This window comes from Melopsittacus undulatus, chromosome 1, assembly GCF_012275295.1.
Source record: "Melopsittacus undulatus isolate bMelUnd1 chromosome 1, bMelUnd1.mat.Z, whole genome shotgun sequence".
NCBI lineage: Eukaryota > Metazoa > Chordata > Aves > Psittaciformes > Psittaculidae > Melopsittacus > Melopsittacus undulatus.
In genome coordinates, this window is record NC_047527.1 from 97,759,453 (window position 1) to 97,776,920 (window position 17,468).

A 17,468-nucleotide genomic window follows, 5' to 3' on the forward strand; every position below is an offset into this window, starting at 1 on the left:
CCACTTAAATGATTAGCTTCACCAGTTTTAGGATTTCTTTCACACCCTTTTACAGAGTTTGTTTTGTGGGGTGGATCTTTCTGGAGGAAAATATTTGTGTGCCAGATACTCCAGATAAGCAGCACATTAAATGAGTGGATACTCTAGCAATGTGCCAAATGCATTCACTTATTAATCCTTTTCAGAAAAGTGCTGATCTGTGCAATACCTCTTAAGTAAAGATAAATCTGAAAAATAATTCCTTTTACCAAGTCCTTGGCATCAAACTGTTCTGCGTGTCACACCATTTGTGCTTTTCTACCTGGTTTGGACTTGCATGTGAGAATTGTTGTGCAAGATGGGAAAAGTACTGTACTTGGTGCGCTAAATGCATGAATAGAAGCTGTTTTGTGTTCAGATATGATATTCCAGAGAAATCAAACAAATGCTCTGTTGTACTCAACCTCCACAGATGAACTCTTTTGAACTGCAAAGACATGACCAGCAAAACTGCTAATTGATAGGATAATAAAAGCATGCTAGACTTTGGTAATTTTATCTTGTGTGGTTATTCATCACAGTTTCAATCTTGTTTTTGTAGTGAACCCAAAGAAAGACAGTGAAAACACGCCTGTGAAAGGAGGAACAGTAGCAGACCTTGGTAAAATAAACACACCACCCTCCAGCACCCCATTCCCTAGATTTTATAGTAAAGTCCTGCTTGCAGGCCAACAGAGAAAATATTTTACAGCTCTCAATTTTAAACAAGTCTCTAATTCTACTATTTTATTGAATTAATTTAGTTTTCATATGTATTTCACATTGAAACATATTTATTCTTTCGCTTGTAAGGCTGTTGCCTTGTATGCACCTATGTTAATACGACACATAAGCTCTTTCCTGGCAGAATTTTTCTTACTGGGAATCAAGGTGAATCACAGGTTCCCTGAGTTTTGCTAAGCCTTTGACAGAAGAGTTATGAACTAGTGTCCCGTATCCTATTAAACAAGGCTACGTCTAGGTCACTGTGGAAGGTGGTAATTAGGTATGGATTCCTAAGTGTGGAAAAATTCTAATTATCGTTCCTCTGTATTCTTATCTGTTCCCTTGTGTTGGATAGTTGAGTGCCTGCATAAGGATGAGATTGCCTTAATGATGTGTGGTCTGCTTTGCTTTCCTCCTCACTTCCCTTCCAAAACAAATGAAATACTCTTTCCAATTAAGCAACGACATTGCTAGAGAGGCTTGTGAGCAGTCAACTCTTTTTATCAGTGTAATTCTCAATGCTTCTGCCTTTCAGATGAACAGGATGAGGAGACAGTGGCAACTGGAGGAAAGGTAACAGCCGCTGTTTCTTACTGAGTTAGATGGAAACTGAAATCATAGAACATCTTGGGTTAGAAGACACCTTTAAAGACCATCCAGTTCCATTGCCCCTACTGTGGGCAGGGACACCTTCTGCTAGACCAGATTGCTCCAAGTCCCATCCAACCTGTCCTTAAACACTGCCAGGGATGGGGCAGCCACAGCTTCTCTGGGCAGCCTATGCCAGGGCCTCACCACCCTCACAGGGAAGAACTTCTTCCTCACATCTCATCCAGATCTTCCCTGTGTCAGTTTAAAGCTGTTCCCCCTTGTCCTTGCTCACTGGTGTCTTTAAAGCCCTGTGTGAGCAAACTTGAGAGTGTGTTCACTCCCTGAGTGGAAGGAAATGCGGGGGCATGCAGAGTCACAGGTTGAATTTAGTATTTCCGCTTCACAAGGGAGAGATATCCAAGACTGGCTTTAAGATTGATCAAAATGAGTTTATCCAAGCAAGATCTTAGTGTAATGAGGTGCAGTTTTTCAGATGTGAAGCTATTACTGCTAACAAGTGTCTGCCATTAAAACTAGAAGTAATGAATCTGATTTCCTTTAATTCTTTTTTGAGGCGTGAGAAGGTTAATGGGGAAAAAGTGACCAAAAATACAGCCCAATTTAGACAATATTAAAAATTGGTGCAGTGTCAGTAACTGGAGGTGGCAGCAAGACACAGGATCACAACTTACAAAGTATTCTACACACATTACATGTGATTGCAGTATATTGCAGAATTGAAATACAGTGTCTTCTCCCATAGAGCATGCTTAACTTTATAAACAGGATGCAAAGTGTGATCTCACTGTACTGCAAAGTATGTTCTTCAGATCTGAGAGCTGGCTCTGTAAAAACTTCATCCTGGCCTTATGCTTTTTGTCAAAATTTATTATTTTTATGATGACATAGATTACACTTTCTCTGGTCCCTGAGATTTTCCCCACTGACCAGAAACTGCACTAGGAAAGGTTTATTCTGCAGAGGATCAGAAAGCACTTGTTTCAGGTTAACTTTTTTCTGAGACTTTATAGATATGTCTCTTACAACATACTCACCATTGTATTTTCTCCATGATACAGGAAGATGAAGATCCTAACAAAGGTGATCAAAGTCGGTCAATTGATCCAGGTGAAGATAATGTTACAGAACAAACCAACCACATCATTATTCCAAGCTATGCATCTTGGTTTGACTACAACTGGTAAGAAAGTATTTGGGAACTGGGTGAAGGCTTAGAGCTGTGGACCTGGTGTAGATCAGAAAAGACAACTTTGCATAGCTCGAGCTAATTGAGATTTGCTTTAAAGTGAGGTAGGTATATGTGGCCTCTGTGTTTCAATTCCTTCTCTTATAAAGTGAAGGTACAATAATACATCCATACTGAGAAAATTGACAGTAATAACATCCCTACTGTGAAAATTATGACAGTGATGGTGTTTTGTCATGAGATCACTCTTCTGTAGTGCTTGGAAGTGCCTTTTGGGAGTGACTGGTAAATAACGATTTGTTAAAAACTCTTAGATCTGTGCATTTGTAATAGCAAATGGCGCTCTGAGAGCTATATCAGTCCGAAACACAGCTAAGAGACTACTGAAGTACATCTGAAGAAACAGGATAAACTTCATGTTGCATTAGGTGTATGTGTTCTTCTAAAAGGCAACCTTAAATCATCTCTGTGGTGGCAGCAGTGGACGTGACAAGGTAGCTGACAGTTTTTTTTTAATGCAGCTTTGCTCTTTAATGAAATAGGCAAATTCAAAGGGTTATGCTAGAATGCTAGGGTTTCTTTAAAAAATAAAAATAACCCTTTCTATAAATGTTTTCTCTCAAAATAGTCTTTTGAAGGTGTGCAGAATACTCAAACATTATTTTGTATTTGAATCTGAGTTTTTTATGTACATTACATATACAATCTAAATTGTGTATTTCTGTTATAGTATTCATGTGATTGAACGTCGTGCTCTTCCTGAATTCTTCAATGGAAAAAACAAGTCCAAGACTCCAGAAATGTAAGTAGAACATGTGAATATATATGTTTATAAGAGTGTAGCAAGGTAAAGGAGCCTCCAGTTCCAGGACTCGTGCAGTCACTTCAGTTGTGCATGTGTTAAACTTACATAGTAGGGTCATAAAAGAAGGAAAGAGCACCTGTACCACCTCTTCTTCTTGTAGTTTGATAATATACGTGCATTATAAAACTACAAGAGGTAAAAGTTTAAATTCCAAACTGATAGTTAATAGTGGTTATCCAGGAAAAATAAAACAAGTTTCTCCCAAGTAATACTGAAGCAAATTCACGAACTTCATGTGATACAAGGCATGATCATCTTCCAAAGACATCTCAACAATTTCATGCTCCTAGAGAAGCTTAATAGTCATCTTTATTTTTCTGTTTCTTACACCAGGCTATATTTTTGAGGGAGTTTTGTGTAAGCACTGATCACAGAGTTTGTTGTAGGATGCTGTGTCATACTGGAATAGATTTTGCACAGTTATCTGTATTGATTTCATGGTTCCCTGAGCAACTGATGGGTAATGTCGAAAGCGCAAGTGAGGTTAGGAAAACTAATCTTCACAGGCCTGAGATGTAACTGTGTTCTCAAATACTAGGTAGTCTGATTTAAATTAGAGAGCTAAAGTTGCATATGGCTAGAAGTAGTATGTTTGGTTTGTTTTTTTTTTTCTTATATAGCCATTCTGAACCCTCTAGTGACATTTTAATTCTTGACTTTCCTGTTAAATGCAGATGGAGCTCTCAGTTGAATTTAGGTCCAGTTTGTATGTATTCCATCTCGCTGTGGGATCTGGTATCTACTGCAGAACTTAAATGTTCTTAATTAAAAAATTATACACACAGAGCTGTTTAAACAGCTTAAACAACTTCCCTGAAGCTGTTTAAATTAAATAATAAAAAAGGCAAGATTATAATATATTGTCTTGAGGTATTGCAGGTTTTTTCATGGTTAACTTCTGATCTGACTTAGCAGTGTAACTGCTGAGTTTGCAAACTGATTTTTTTTTTCTTTTCTCTTTCTGCTTCAAACTAATGATGGTAGTAAACCATCCTGCATTGCTCTTCAGCAGGTGGACAGGGCAGATTTTAGAGCATTCTTGTGCTTGCATCTCCTCTTTTCAGGCATGAATTATTTTGTGAAGATTCTGATCTAATGTTGAGGTAGAAATTAAAAACTAAGTTTTTTCAGTCTGGAGAAGAGAAAGATTGGGGAGGAGACCTTTATAGTAGTGGCTTCCTTTCTGAAGAAACCCCTAAGCAGCCTGGTCAAAACTTGGTCACAGAGCTGTAAGCAACCTGGTCATGAAGATGTTCTGGGGCCACCTGGTCATGAAGATGTTCTGGGGCCCCCAACCTGAGAAGGATGTGGAGCTGTTGGAGCGAGTCCAGAAGAGGCTACAAAGTTGCTCCAAGGGCTGGAGCAGCTCTGCTGTGGAGACAGGCTGAGAGCCGGGCTTGTGCAGCCTGGAGAAGAGAAGGCTCTGGGGAAAGCTTAGAGCAGTTTCCAGTGCCTAAACAGGCTGATAAGAAAGGTGGATATAGGCTTTTGACAAGGCCCTTCAGGCATAAAACAAGTGGGAATGGCTCTAAACTGACAGCGGAGAGATTGAGATGAGATCTGAGGAAGAAGTTCTTCCCTGTGAGGGTGCTGAGGCCCTGGCACAAGGTGTCCAGAGAAGCTGTGGCTGCCCCATCCCTGGCAGTGTTCAAGGCCAGGTTGGACGGGGCTTGGAGCAACCTGGTCTGGTGGAAGGTGTCCCTGCCTGTGGCAGGGGGTTGGAACTGGATGGGCTTTAAGGTCCCTTCTGACCCAGACCACTCTCATTCTATGAAAATGCAGTGGTTTGAGTAGGAGATTGGCTTAGAGGCACCCTGAGGGTCTCTGGCACTCTGAATGATTTTCAGCCCATAGTTCTTATTTGCAATCTCTCTGGAAGTCTCAGAATTTATTTAACACTTAACTAATCAGCATATTTTTGGGTTGGAATTCTAGGACTCAGTGTCTAAGACTGCGAACAGATTGAATTCCAAAAGAATCCTTATGTTCCTGTCATGCTTGCCACTGATGCTTTCATTGCATGTAATCCCATGCTTCTTTTTTCAGCTGTCATCATAACATCAGGTCTCCTATAGATCATCCATAAGCTGCTACTGGTTATTGGCTATAAGTGAAGCAAGTCAGGGACTCCTCCCAGTCCTGATGTTAACCTAGATTTGTATTTTTGTTGTCATGTAGGGATTATAGGAGTAGCATGAGCTCATGGCTTGGTGTTTTCTTTTCAAGTAAAATAGAAGCATCCTTCTGAATGAAAATGTTTTGCCTCCAGCTTAGTTTTCAGGCCAATGAAAATACTGTGTTTCTAAAGTGCACACAGGGTCGTTCTTCTGACTGTAGTGTCTGGAGGGTGGTTTCTGTCTTAAGAGGGGCTTTAAATACTAGTTGACTTCTCTTTCTTGCTCTTGACAGGGTTTAGCTGATAGGTCATGTCATTGTTGAGAACAGATTCCCTTCAGAATAAACTTCAGGGATGTTTCTGTCTTAGGCTTTTCTCTTCACCTAGTAACTTGACCTTAACTAATAAATATTAAACTAATTTCCGCAGCCAAGACCACTTTAAAGTACCTGTTCTTGGTCCAGCAGGTGGTAACCCAGTCCTGTAAAGGAGCATTGGAAGATGTTCCTGCATATTGCTCCATGGAAGCAGCAATTTTTGTGTCTTGCCTACCAGACATTCAAGGTGGAGCAGCCCAGCACCTAGTCACATAACGTATTTCCATCAAGTTTTATACGTGATTTTATCAGAATGAAGATGTAGGGTTTTGTCAGGAATGTGTATGTGCAGCAACCTGTCTTGCCTTTGAAAAGCACTAGTGTCCGTATCTGTAAGCCTTATATTTTTTGGTTACCAGCTGGTTTTGCACACCACATATGAGACATCCACATCTTGAATTTTCCAAAGGCAGAAATCTGCTTATAATAGACCATTTTAAAAACATATTTGCATAGGATACTTGCTTGTGTTCGGCAGGTTGGTTTTGTTTCATCAGGAGAACAGATCTGGCAATTTTATGGTAGTTTATTTTTTTCTGAACAACTTGCACAGGGGTAAATTCCAGAAATGTACTGAAAAAGCCTGTGAAGCAATGTCTACAGTGCAGGAAATGTGCTGAACTCCAATACATGTTTGCCTGTGTTCTGAAATATGGGCATCTCATGAAGGTCATTCCTGCTTTAACAGTTCCACCTCAGTGGGTGGGGAGTGCAGTGCTAGTTCCTGGATTCTTCCCCCCTGCTTTTCATAGATCTTGTCTTCTCCAATTTGCTATTTTGTAACTTTTCTGTACTGATCTTTTTATGGCTTAAAAACTCCACATGTAGAAAAAGTAGCATTCCATTTGGTGTACTACTTCCAGTTTTATGGTCAGCTCTGTTTCCTCCCAGGCTCTTGGAGGGGATTGACAAGGATTATTTAGCCTCTTTCCCTGTGAAGATCAGACCCCATTGGGTTTTTTTCTGCAGCTAGTGGTCTGTTGCACAAGTATTTGATTAGCGACCAAGCTACAGCTGCTATTTGTGTCATTTGCAGTTAAAGCGTGCTTCAATGTACTGCTAATCGAAACACTGGTGAAGTCCAGAATGAAAGAGTCTGGAACCAGATGGATCATATTCCATATATAAAAATAAATTCTACTTACCTTTTGCTTTTGATTCTTAAATTTCATTAATAAAAATTATCTATTGGTGTTTGCTTGTCAGTAAGAAAGGTTTGGAGGAGGTGAATCTGAAAGTACTATCTGTCGTGGTTTAAACCAAGTCCCCCAACTCCTGGAGAGTTAGGAAGGAAAATCCAAAGAATGTAGCCCCCACGGATTGAGATAAGAACGGTTTAATTGCTAAGGCATAACACAAATCACCACTGCCATTTACTACTACAAATAATAATGATACAGCAAACAGCAAGTGAAAAGAATACAGCACCCCACCAGCCACCGACCCATAACTCACTCCACCCTGCCTGGCCAAGCACCATGTGCTCCCTCCTCCATTATCCTCCAGAGCTCTACCCCTCCAGCTTTCTCTTTCCCAGTATGCATCCTGGGCATCACGTGCTATGGTATGGAATACCTCATTGACTAGCCTGGGTCAGGTGTCCTGTCTCTCCTTCCTCCCGGACTCCCCTCCTCCACCTGGCTGGAAAAAACCTTGAACAAAAAACACCCTCAAAACATGCTCAAACCATGACACTATCCTAAACTTCTAGACTTCAGTGTACATGAACTACTTATCAATTGTCTTCCAGATACCTGGCTTACCGTAACTTCATGATTGACACCTATCGCTTAAACCCTCAAGAGTATTTGACCAGCACTGCCTGCAGAAGGAATCTGACTGGAGATGTGTGTGCTGTCATGAGGTAAAAGCCATGGCTCTTTCAGCCACTGCCTTTGCTTTAATAAAAAGAAGTAGGAGCCGCATTAAAAATGGAAGTGTGCCAATATGACAGCATAAGTGTGTGCAATAGCCATCATACTGTTGATTAGCAGTTTCCCCACTTTTATGGCAACCAGGTGACTAATCTTTTTATTTATAATATTGTCTGCTTGCTAAAACGTGCCTGCAGATTTTTGGATCTTAATTTGTGATGAGTTAGGTTCTGCTGTTGGGTAAATATATGGATTTTTTTTTCAGAAATTCAGTTGTTGCAACTCAGTTTTGTCAGTTTCAAGCTGTGAGGTGCAGCAGAGCCCTAGAAATCTGCAGCTTCCTAAACGTCAGTTCAGTGACGAACAGTTAAAGACAAACAAGGGAAAGGGGTCAACATTTGTGCAGTCCATGCAATCTGTACATTGCCTGCAAATGGTTCTGTGCATGCAGCCCTAGCTTTCTTTGTCTACACTTAATTAATTTTCTGTTATCTGTAACCAAAAATGTCATGTTTTGATTTATGCAACATGCTGAAATGCAGTCAAGTCTGCACAAAGCTTATGCTGTGTGGTTTGTATTGCTGTCTGTGATAAGTGAAGGACTGTAGAAGATTCTGGATCTGTGTTTGATCCAGAAACATAAACTCCCCCATTTGCTGTCTCTTTTCTGTGGTGTCAAGCAAATCCAAGGCTTCAATTCTTAAGATCTTAATTTGTCACATTGTTTCATAGAGTACATGCTTTTCTGGAGCAGTGGGGTCTCATTAACTACCAAGTGGATCCAGAAAGCCGTCCCATGGCAATGGGCCCTCCTCCTACTCCACACTTCAACGTGCTAGCAGATACACCCTCTGGACTCATGCCTCTCCATATCCGCACTCCACAGGTGAGCCCCGCAGATTGCACTAATGTTCTAGGCAGTGTCATTTAACATCTTGGCAGAATAACTTGGTGACATGTTGCTTTTTGGGTTTTTTTTCTTTTGTCCAGCTAGGTTAAGAGTTTCAGGTAGTTTGAATCTCTAAGCTCTGCTAGCGTTGTATGCAAGTGATACTGTCTATGTAAAGTAATCTCTGTAGATTTCTGTTTGACTGCCTTGTTCAGTCCATCTTCTATTTAACAGTTGTCTGAAAACCTTGAATAACTTCCAGTTCTTGCCCCCTCATCTTTCTGGTTTAATGTTTGTTCACAGGTTCCAGCTGCTCAGCAGATGTTGAGTTTTCCAGAGAAGAACAAGGAGAAGCCGACTGATCTGCAGAACTTTGGACTTCGCACAGACATATACTCAAAAAAGACTTTAGCAAAGGTAAGTATGTTGGGATATTTTTCCCTGTCTCCTACTATTAAGATTTTTTCCTCAAGTGTCCTCTGTTAGATGACATTGAGATGACTTACGGTATAGATTCCTGGTTTAGATTTTGTTTCTGTCTCAGTGTAGGGCACTAAGATAGGCGATTGTGTTGGGTATCTGATGTTATAGGAAGAAAGATACGTACCTACCCCAAACTGGTTAATACTGTCAGTCTTCAGATGCTGAACTCTTGTTATGTTACTTCATATTTTACCTGAATGGTTCAGCTTCAAACTATCCATTGATTCAGTCCAGAAACAGAGATTTTTCCATCAGGGTCTTTATCCTGTTTTCCATGTCTGAGCAGGGTTTTCCAGACTGAGCAAACTGGACAGTTCTTGATTACCAAAGGTGTCACAAAATTGCTACAAGGGGGTATTTTAGCACTGTCACTGCAATGTATTCTATTAGATGAAGTTTTGAGATACCATTGCCCTGACCTTGGTAATTCTGTAACCTCTTGCCTGTCTCCTGCTATTGGATACCTGTGTTTGCCACCTGATAATGTTACTACTTCAACCTCACCTTCCATTTGGTAGTCCTGCTGGTTAGTGCTTCTCTAGGGCTCACACCTAAGAGTGTGTGAGCCCAAGAGGCTGCTTCTGTGTAATTGGTTAATTTTTCTGAGAGAGTATTATTGAAACCCACAAGATTACTTTGTACACTGTTGTTTATACTATTTCTACTTTATCACCTGAGAACTATTAAAATAGCACCCCCCCCAAATAAAAAAAAACAATCCACAAAAAAAAATAAAGCCAACAGTAGTTCTAGAGGTAATCATTTTTAATAAATCCTGACTCCATCATTACATTTATGGATTGACTTTTTTGCTTAGTTTATGGAGGTATAAATATTCATGTAAAAATTCATAAATCTGCTGATTCTAGACTCTGGTTCTATTTACAAACTTATGTACCAACAAACTTGAACAGACTTGTTTGCAGAAGTTGATTTCCCTTTTTGTTTTGTGTCTGGCAACTGCTTTTTTGGCTCTTCGTGCAAGCCTGTTTGAGAACTGATCAGCTGCTGGATGACTCAGTTTGATTAATGTTCTGTTTTGGTTAGTGATTTGTTTGTGAAATGCATCTTGATTTACTTCTCCTAAATATTTCTTTTGCTGTGGTCTTGCCCAGAGACATCCAATCTAGATAATGGTCTTTCATAAGCAGCTGAGAAGGTGCTTTTGTCCTTATTTGACATGAAATGGATCAGGGTGTCCAGAATCACAGAAGGGAAAGTTTTCACCAAGAGTTTGGTAACTTTTAGAAAATAATCACAAGGTATGGATTTGGGAACAGCAACCCTTGGAGCCAGTGATTGCTGAATATGCAGAGTATCTTGTTGTAATTACTTTGTCGTTTCACATAGCTCATCTCACTTGTAAAGATTTATTGGGTTTTTTTTTACTGAATTACTGATGAACTTTTAGATAAGTGAACAGCTTTTGGGACCAGCACATACCTTACACAGTCCAATACGTCTGTGTTGGAAGCTGATGTAGGCTAAAGTGACTTTGTCATAAACCTTATTCTGCTGGGAAAGGTGCCCTTTAATCTGGTAGAATCCCAGTTGTGCCTGAATCAAGTAATGCCATCTCATGGGACAGCAGCATCCTTCAGCTGTATGGCAGCTTGGGAGGGGGTTAGATACTCTGTCATGTCTATCTGCTGCTGTCCTTTGAACTGTAGGATGCTTTGTGTAAACTGCTCTGTTCTTTGCTTAATTTTACTGGCAAAAATCAAGCTGACCAGAATGCCATCAGCACTCCTAAGGAGCTTTTTTATTTAGGAAAATCTTCTTTGCTGTTTATGCAAGCAAAGATAGCCAGGAGAAAAGGATACCAGATCACTTTGCTTTAGCTTGGAATAACAGAATAGTTGCAAGTTCTCCTGGATGTGTTGGAAAGGTGGGATCTGTGGACCTCAGGGTCCACAGAGACTGCAGAAATGTACTCACCCACGTGCTGTAGCTACATAAGTTCGTCATGTGAATTGAACCCCTGTACCAGATAACATGTTTAGCTGTAGTAGGAAGGCTGTGAAAGGTACACGGTTTGCTGGATTAAGTAACAGATTATTCCCCCTCTTAATGTTTTTTTCAAAAAAGTTATGTGTTAAAGACATGTATTTCACTTTTTTTTTTCTCCCTCCTGTCTTTTATAGAGTAAAGGTGCAAGTGCTGGAAGAGAATGGACAGAACAAGAGACTTTGCTGCTATTAGAAGTAAGTTCATGAGGGCAAAACCAAAGTCTAAGAAACCAAAACATGCAGAATATCATTACACGCTTTAAAAACCTACATACAGATTAATCATTTCTTTGAGGTGGAGTTAGAGCTGCATGCTTTTACAGAGAATTGAATAGGGCTGGAGAGTTTATAGTGAGAAGCAATCTCTTGGGACTCCATTGTTGTAGCTGGAGGAGCAAAGTGATTGAGTATCTGTATGTAGAAGGCAATGCTGCCTGTCTCATTGTGGTTGTGTTTTTAAACTGGTAATAGGTTATAGCTCTCCCTCAAAATTATCTCTTTGATCATCACAGTTACAGAAATGTTATTACCAAAAAGGGTTGGCAGTAACATCTTTGTAATAGAGGGGCTTCCTGTACTTTAAGATTTAAATTCTAACCTGTACCTACAAGGAAGAAATAAAGTATTTGAGAACATTTGCATTAACTCAGGAACAGATCCTGCAGTGCAGAGAGGTCTTTTCATTAAACAGAATTTACTAACAGCAGAAATGCCCTTCAGGTAATGGTTTACCTGTCACTAAGATAAATACTTTGAAATTCTGATAATCTTTATAGGTTCATGGCTATGCCACAGCACACAAGGGAGGGAAAGAACTGATTTTTAAAGTTTAAATAGTTAAGAAACAGTTGAGGCTGTTTCCTGCCTTCTACCACAAAGAAGGGAAGCTCTTTATTTGGTAGTTCTTTAGTCCCATACATCTACTCATTCTTTTTGCCACAATGCTGCACTTGATGTAGTCTATCAGCTTTTTTTGGGAAGTCTGCAAGAAATACACATGAGATGACTTAAATGAGGTACTGTAAAAATGAGCTCAGAGAATTGCTAGCACACTTGATCAGGTTTTCATCCCTAGATTCCTTAATCTGATGCTCTTGAGCCACACTGTAATTGTCAGGTCTTTTGAAGTCCCAGAGGTACACTACAGAAGTTTGTTCAGTCTTCCACACTGACATCAGGGCAGCATTGTTTTTCATAGTGCTTCATCAGAAGAAGAATCTCTGGTCTGAAATAATTAATGTGCTGCCATTTCCTGTAAACAAATTATTATTACCTAGCTTTCTTCTAAAGAAACATTTTCTTGATGTAGACTGTGAGTGGTTGATTTTTATCCTTTTATGTAATTCAGGGTTCTGGCCTAAGAATTAAAGTTTGGGGGTTTATTTTTGCTGGTTTGTTTTTATGTGAAGAGAGAGCTTAAAGCAGACTGCAATTGCATGATTGTGCTGGCTTTTTTTGTCTTTACACGTGTCAGTAAACCTATTGAAAAGTTAATTTCATAAGGAAAAGCATGGACAATGGATCTTGATGGTGCTTGACAGTATTGAAACTTGTGTTGAGTAGCTTCTTCTCTGAGGTAGCCAAAGTGCCTCAGCACAGCAGTCTTTGATTCAGCCTTCACAGCTCATGAAAATGTGTTCCTCAAACAGCCAAAATAGAGTTTTGGTGGGGTTCTTTTTTGTTAGCTTGGCATGTGGTGTTTAGCTCGTACTTTTCTATTGCCATGTGGGAAAAAGTTTGTTTATAAAAGTTTGTAACAAAAAGCTAAATTCTCTTTCATGGCATTCTTATATGGAAAAGCAAGACGAATGTTTTGATATGTTGGCTGCTTTGCTTACTAGTAGCATTATTTAAAATTCAATTATAGCTTATGATCATACATAGCAAATGGTAGCCTAATGAAATAATCCAGATACCTTAAAAAAACACCAAACCCAAACAAACAAAAAACCAGTCTTGAGACTACAACTTTATTTAATGTGCTTAAATTAATAATGGTGTGGTTTTTTCTTCGTTCTTTGTGGATTTAACCTATGAATAAATCAGTAAAGAGTATATCAGTTCAAGCAGAAGTAATTCAGCTGTAACAAGCCAGCTCAGTCCAATTAAATCCTCAGGGTAGATTTAGGCAACTATATATGCAGTGATGTTCTGAAAAATAAATCTTATCTAAAATAATTACTGTCCTTCTGCCTGTTGACTGAATAAATTGGGGGAGGAAATACTGTTTTCCTTCCAGATTCCTCTTTCCTGCCTCTCCACTTGTCTGTATCTCCACAGAGTGCTATTCTTGCATAGTTAAGTGTATTTTCAGCTATTTATAGTAAGGACAACTATTGTGAAAGCTAGGTTGTCTAGCAGAAAAATAACAAGCAGTGAAGGAGAATGAGCAGAAAGCCCTCCATGGCCATGAAAAGCAGAGCTGATCTAATGCACTAGTGTGATTAAAAATGGATAGGCAGTGACACACAGCTTACAGCACAGAGACGAAATTAGGGAAAGTGAAATGAAAGTTGAACTAACTAAATATTTCCCCATAAATATTGCCTAGTGAACTAAGCAGTTTCTCATTTCTTTAAACACTTGGGCAAGATCAGGCAGAGGTCAGAAGAACAGTTCACGGGCAGTTAGAGACTACTGTGGTGTGGACCAGGCTGTCCAATATAGTCTGCCCTTGATTCATTCCCCAAAATGATGAATTGGGATGTACTCTCCACATGATGTCTGATAGATACATTCCAGCTCTGGATTCTGCCTTTACGCTCCACAAAAGGTTGTGGATGTGGAGAGTCATGCCTTTTACCATGAAGGCTGAGGTTTCTGGTAGTTGTCAGCCTTGTGAGAAAGATTTCAAGTATTGAAAAACCATTAACTTCATTTGTTCTTAATGTTCATGCTTAAATGGACATTGGTTGGGGAATTTCAGTTATCATAAGTAGTTTGATAAGGAGGAGGAGGATGTCTGTATCTCCTGAAATACATTATACCTGCAAACAGGTGCCTTAAGGTCCAAGGCAGCCTTTCTTATGGCCAGCAAGTCAGGGAGGGATCCCTCATGAAGTCTAATAACACCTATTTCAGATTGTTCTCCTTCCACCAGTTGTTGCTAAAATGCCTGCTCACTTGCCATGAAGCAAAGCAGTTGCCTTTATTTGTTGTAGGGTAAGTCCAGGGTAAACAAAAACCAGCGTGACTTCTCAGCAAAATGTATTGAAAATGAAAATGGGATCTGCAGCTCAGAGAGGTGTTTGCCACCCTTGCTCAGGCCTCTGGTATTAAATATTTTCAGAAGATTTCTGTTATGCCTGTAAGTTGCAGATCCTGTTTTCATTTTTAAGTTGGACACATTTGACCTAGATGTCAAATGACTTTTTACTTTTTCTAGGTGACTGGACAGTGAATCATCTGAGTAATGTAGAAGTTAACAGTTCAGGATACTAAAACACTTATTTTATGCTATCCAAGTGCTTAAATAACTTAAACAGTTTTCAGGAGAAAAAGCCAAAGCACTTATCAAAGGATAATATTCTATCAGGCTACCACTTTGTTTTTTTACAATACTAATGGGTTAGTTTTTCAGAAACTAGTGCAAGGACTTCAGCAGCTCACTGTTACTGAATTATTTTGTGAAGATCTTAAGTAACTTTAAAAACAACTGAAATGCTGAATTACAAAATCCTTGATTTAACTGGGAAGTTCTTTTATCAGGTGCCTTATCTACATAATAATGACTCATTAACCTGAATCCATGACAAAAATCAGACTGGTTAACAGCTGCTGGAGAACTGATCTCTTCTGGCTTCATGATATAGAATATCTTTTCCTCTTTTTTCCTGGAATATTGGTTTGATGCTCTTTTATAACACCTATTGGATCTAAAAACTGGACTTCACCATCCTAGCTAGTATACATGAGTGAAATAAACCCTGTTCCTGCCCTAGAGAGCTCAGTGTGCCAAGATATAAATGAGAGAACACAAGAACAGGGGGGAGTAGTTATGGAAATTGAAAGAATTGGTAAGATTTAGTAGGATAAGCAAACTTATTTATCTTGAAAGCTTTTCATGCTGAAGCAAAATGGGAAAGCACTGACTATGCAAATATTAGTAAATCTCAAATCTTCTGACTGTTCTTTTTGATATGGTAACAGCATAAAACCCATGTGATGATCCCCACAGCTTAAATTTAATCAGTGCCCCAGTCAGATGTTCATACTTCTTATGAAGAATAATTTTGCTACCAGAAAAAAATAATTTTAAATAGTTGTCTGATCCCAGTTTATTATTCCATCACAAATAACTAGTATTGGAAATATTTTTCCCCAGAGTAGTTAATGTATATACAATGATTTTTGTCTTTTGCAGGCTCTGGAGATGTACAAAGATGATTGGAACAAAGTCTCAGAGCATGTTGGGAGCCGTACACAAGATGAGTGCATTCTCCATTTTCTGAGACTTCCAATTGAAGACCCTTATTTGGAGAACTCTGATGCATCTCTGGGCCCGCTGGCATACCAGCCCGTCCCCTTCAGCCAGTCTGGCAATCCAGTGATGAGCACCGTTGCTTTTCTGGCATCGGTGGTGGATCCCCGGGTGGCCTCAGCCGCAGCAAAGGCTGCATTAGGTATGAATTTACCCCAGCAATTGTTTTTACCTTTGCTTTACAACTTTGCTCTCAGTCTGCTTTTAAAATCAGCTTCTTCTAGAGTTTGTTCTGGATCAGTTTACGCATATGTAGAAAAGAGGTCTACTGATACTCAGTTTTGTGTTCTCTTATTACTGAAACTGCCAATTTAGAGACTAGCTAGAATAGCTCTTAAAGGCCACCAAATGTCTAAAGATAGCTTTTGTGCTTATTGATTCTTGATAGTGTTTGCAAACACCACCTAGTAGTCATGTTACTGTGACCACTGTCATTAGTTTAGCTGTGTGTAGATGTATAAAGCTAAAATTTTTTTTTCCTTTTCTGTTTGTGTGCAATTACCTGCCGTAGTTGTATGTGTACCCAAACATAGTTCCTTTCACTTTTTTCCTTATTTTTCCATGTAAAAGACAATTTTATGTAATTGGGAAGAAATCCTTTCCTATGACATTTGAGAGAGTAAATTAATGACCTGTTGTGAAAAGAAGGAACTTACATATTTGAGAATTCCCTCTGTCATGAGATGTACCTGCACATCGATCAGAGAAAATCGTAACTTATAATTTGCCATAAACCCCTCACAATAATTCTTTTTTGTTGGTTTTCTTTTTTCCTTACCAGAGGAATTTTCTCGTGTCAGAGAGGAGGTACCGCTGGAGCTTGTTGAAGCTCACGTAAAGAAGGTACAGGAGGCAGCAAGAGCCTCTGGGAAGGTGGATCCAACATACGGTCTAGAGAGCAGCTGCATTGCCGGAACAGGTCCAGATGAGCCAGAGAAAATTGGTAGGCTGTCCATCAAAAATGCAGAAATTTCTCCCCATGAGGTTCCTTAGGGATTTTCTTCTGACTTGTAATATACCACAAGTTCACCTCCAATAGGAGATAGAAATCTTCATTGGTAAGGAGAGTGTGACAGGTTCTGCTTGCTGCAGGATTAGTAACTCTTGACACTGAATTAATGAATTTGGACTAGCTTTAGTTTCAGAGATAAGATTTGTTTTCTTGCTTTCACTCCATGGAAAGGCTATTGCTGTGGAAGCACAGGGTTGAGTGAGCAAAAATACCACAGCAGAACACTTCATGCTACTTCTATGGGTTTTAGAGTAGTTGGAAGATGCTGCCTTTCTGTCACTGCAATTATGATAAAACTTGAGTTTTATCAGCTCTTTGTGCTGCAGCTGAATCTGTAATGTTACATCATGCTTTTGGTAATAGGTTTTCACCCAAGTCTTGTACTCTGAGTATATTGCTAATTGTGATGGTAGCAGAAGAGGAACTTTTTATTTAATGGTAGACTGGTATATGATAATGCTATAGTTCTTGTTTCTAGTTTTATATTATACTGCTGTACTAAAAACATCTTGTTTAAGAGCTTGGTTTCAGCTGAGCTATATTCTGTAGTATTTGTCAGATATTCTGGTTTGAAGTCTCTTATCTGAAACCATGATAGGTTCAAACTGTTTACTCATTACTAGGGAAAGTAAAAGCATGTTCTGTGGCAACTCCCTATAAAATTAAATCCTTTCTATATAGCTCTCTTCTGGATCTCCTTTAACAGTAAAATAGGTAGACATGACAGTTTGCTCTGTACCTGCTGACTTTCCCAAAGACTTTAACCTCTTCAATTTGGTGCAGATCTGCCATCTTGTCAGCAGGTCTTTGTTTTCTTTCTA

General features: G+C 39.3%; 1 protein-coding gene across 1 annotated transcript in view; it reads left to right on the top strand.

Moving 5' to 3' along the window:
* The window catches only part of SMARCC1 (SWI/SNF related BAF chromatin remodeling complex subunit C1), an 87,822-nt gene that overhangs the window by 28,687 nt on the left and 41,667 nt on the right, over positions 1-17,468 (top strand). Inside the window, exons 12-21 of the mRNA XM_013127737.3 lie at positions 581-640; positions 1,280-1,317; positions 2,415-2,536; positions 3,273-3,344; positions 7,651-7,764; positions 8,507-8,660; positions 8,967-9,080; positions 11,291-11,350; positions 15,519-15,777; positions 16,417-16,578. Coding sequence (XP_012983191.3) covers positions 581-640; positions 1,280-1,317; positions 2,415-2,536; positions 3,273-3,344; positions 7,651-7,764; positions 8,507-8,660; positions 8,967-9,080; positions 11,291-11,350; positions 15,519-15,777; positions 16,417-16,578 — 1,155 coding nt within the window. The remainder of the gene's footprint in view (positions 1-580; positions 641-1,279; positions 1,318-2,414; positions 2,537-3,272; positions 3,345-7,650; positions 7,765-8,506; positions 8,661-8,966; positions 9,081-11,290; positions 11,351-15,518; positions 15,778-16,416; positions 16,579-17,468) is intronic.